The sequence below is a fragment of the Dipodomys ordii genome, unplaced genomic scaffold, assembly GCF_000151885.1.
Source record: "Dipodomys ordii isolate 6190 unplaced genomic scaffold, Dord_2.0 Scaffold652, whole genome shotgun sequence".
Taxonomy (NCBI): domain Eukaryota; kingdom Metazoa; phylum Chordata; class Mammalia; order Rodentia; family Heteromyidae; genus Dipodomys; species Dipodomys ordii.
In genome coordinates this window covers 3,401-4,436 of record NW_012267868.1, presented here as the reverse complement: position 1 = coordinate 4,436, position 1,036 = coordinate 3,401, and the positions used below count along the sequence as shown (strand labels likewise).

The following is a 1,036-nucleotide window of genomic DNA, read 5'->3' as shown; positions in this document are numbered from 1 at the left end:
CACACCACGCACACGGACCCCACACCACACGGACCCCACACCACGCAGACCCCACACCACGCGGACCGCACACCACGCACACGGACACCACACCACACGGACCCCACACCATGCAGACCACACACCACACGGACCCCACACCATGCAGACCCCATACCATGCGGACCCCACACCATGCACACGGACACCACACCACACGGACCCCACACCACACGGACCCCACACCACGCGGACCCCACACCACACGGACCCCACACCACGCACACGGACCCCACACCACGCACACGGACCCCACACCACGCAGACCCCACACCACACCATACCACACAGATACCACACCACACCACACGGACCCCACACCATGCGGACCTCTCACGGCTGCCCCGTGGGGAGAGTGGGGGCGTGGGGCCGAGGGGAAGGGTGCTGAGTGGACCGGGGTCTCATGAAGACCTGACGTCTCACACCAGGGAGACGTGTCTCCCCCGCCTGGCCTGGCCCCGGGGTCGGCACCGCACGGACCTTAGGGGAATCTGGCCGGGGGAAATGCAACTGGAGGCATGGCTCCAGCGGTGGAGCACCAGCCAGGAGCCAGCACACGGCAGAGCGAGCGCCAAGCCCGGGCTGGTCGTGAGGCCCTGGGCACCAAGGCTGGGCCGGCCAGGACCTCAGAGCACCCGGCCTGGCTCCACTCCAGCCCTGCACCTGACAACCACTCACCTCGGCCTGCCCTCCCTCATCGGTGGCCCGCCCTCAGACGCCCTCGGGAGGATCAGCAGGGGAGATGCGGCCAGTACCAACGGCCAGCATGGCCGGGCCGGTGCCGCACCGCGCAGACCGCCGGCAGCACTCACCCAGATATCACATTTGCCAGGAAAGAAGCGCTCGGGGATGCGCGCGGCGTAGAGCGCAGCCCCTGTGATGTACAGACTGGCCATGAGCATGAGCCAGCCGATCTGCCCGATGGTGGCCGCCTTCAGGAAGCCCTCCGAGATGACATAGTGCAGGGTGGGGATGATGCCACTCAGGCCCAGGCCCA

The 1,036-nt window shown here is 67.8% G+C and overlaps 1 protein-coding gene across 1 annotated transcript in view; it reads right to left on the bottom strand.

The window, feature by feature from the left end:
• LOC106001885 (adiponectin receptor protein 2-like) overlaps positions 1–1,036 on the bottom strand; it is a gene marked incomplete at its 5' end in the record, with an annotated part of 6,361 nt that overhangs the window by 2,663 nt on the left and 2,662 nt on the right. Inside the window, one exon of the mRNA XM_013036833.1 lies at positions 852–1,029. Coding sequence (XP_012892287.1) covers positions 852–1,029 — 178 coding nt within the window. The remainder of the gene's footprint in view (positions 1–851; positions 1,030–1,036) is intronic.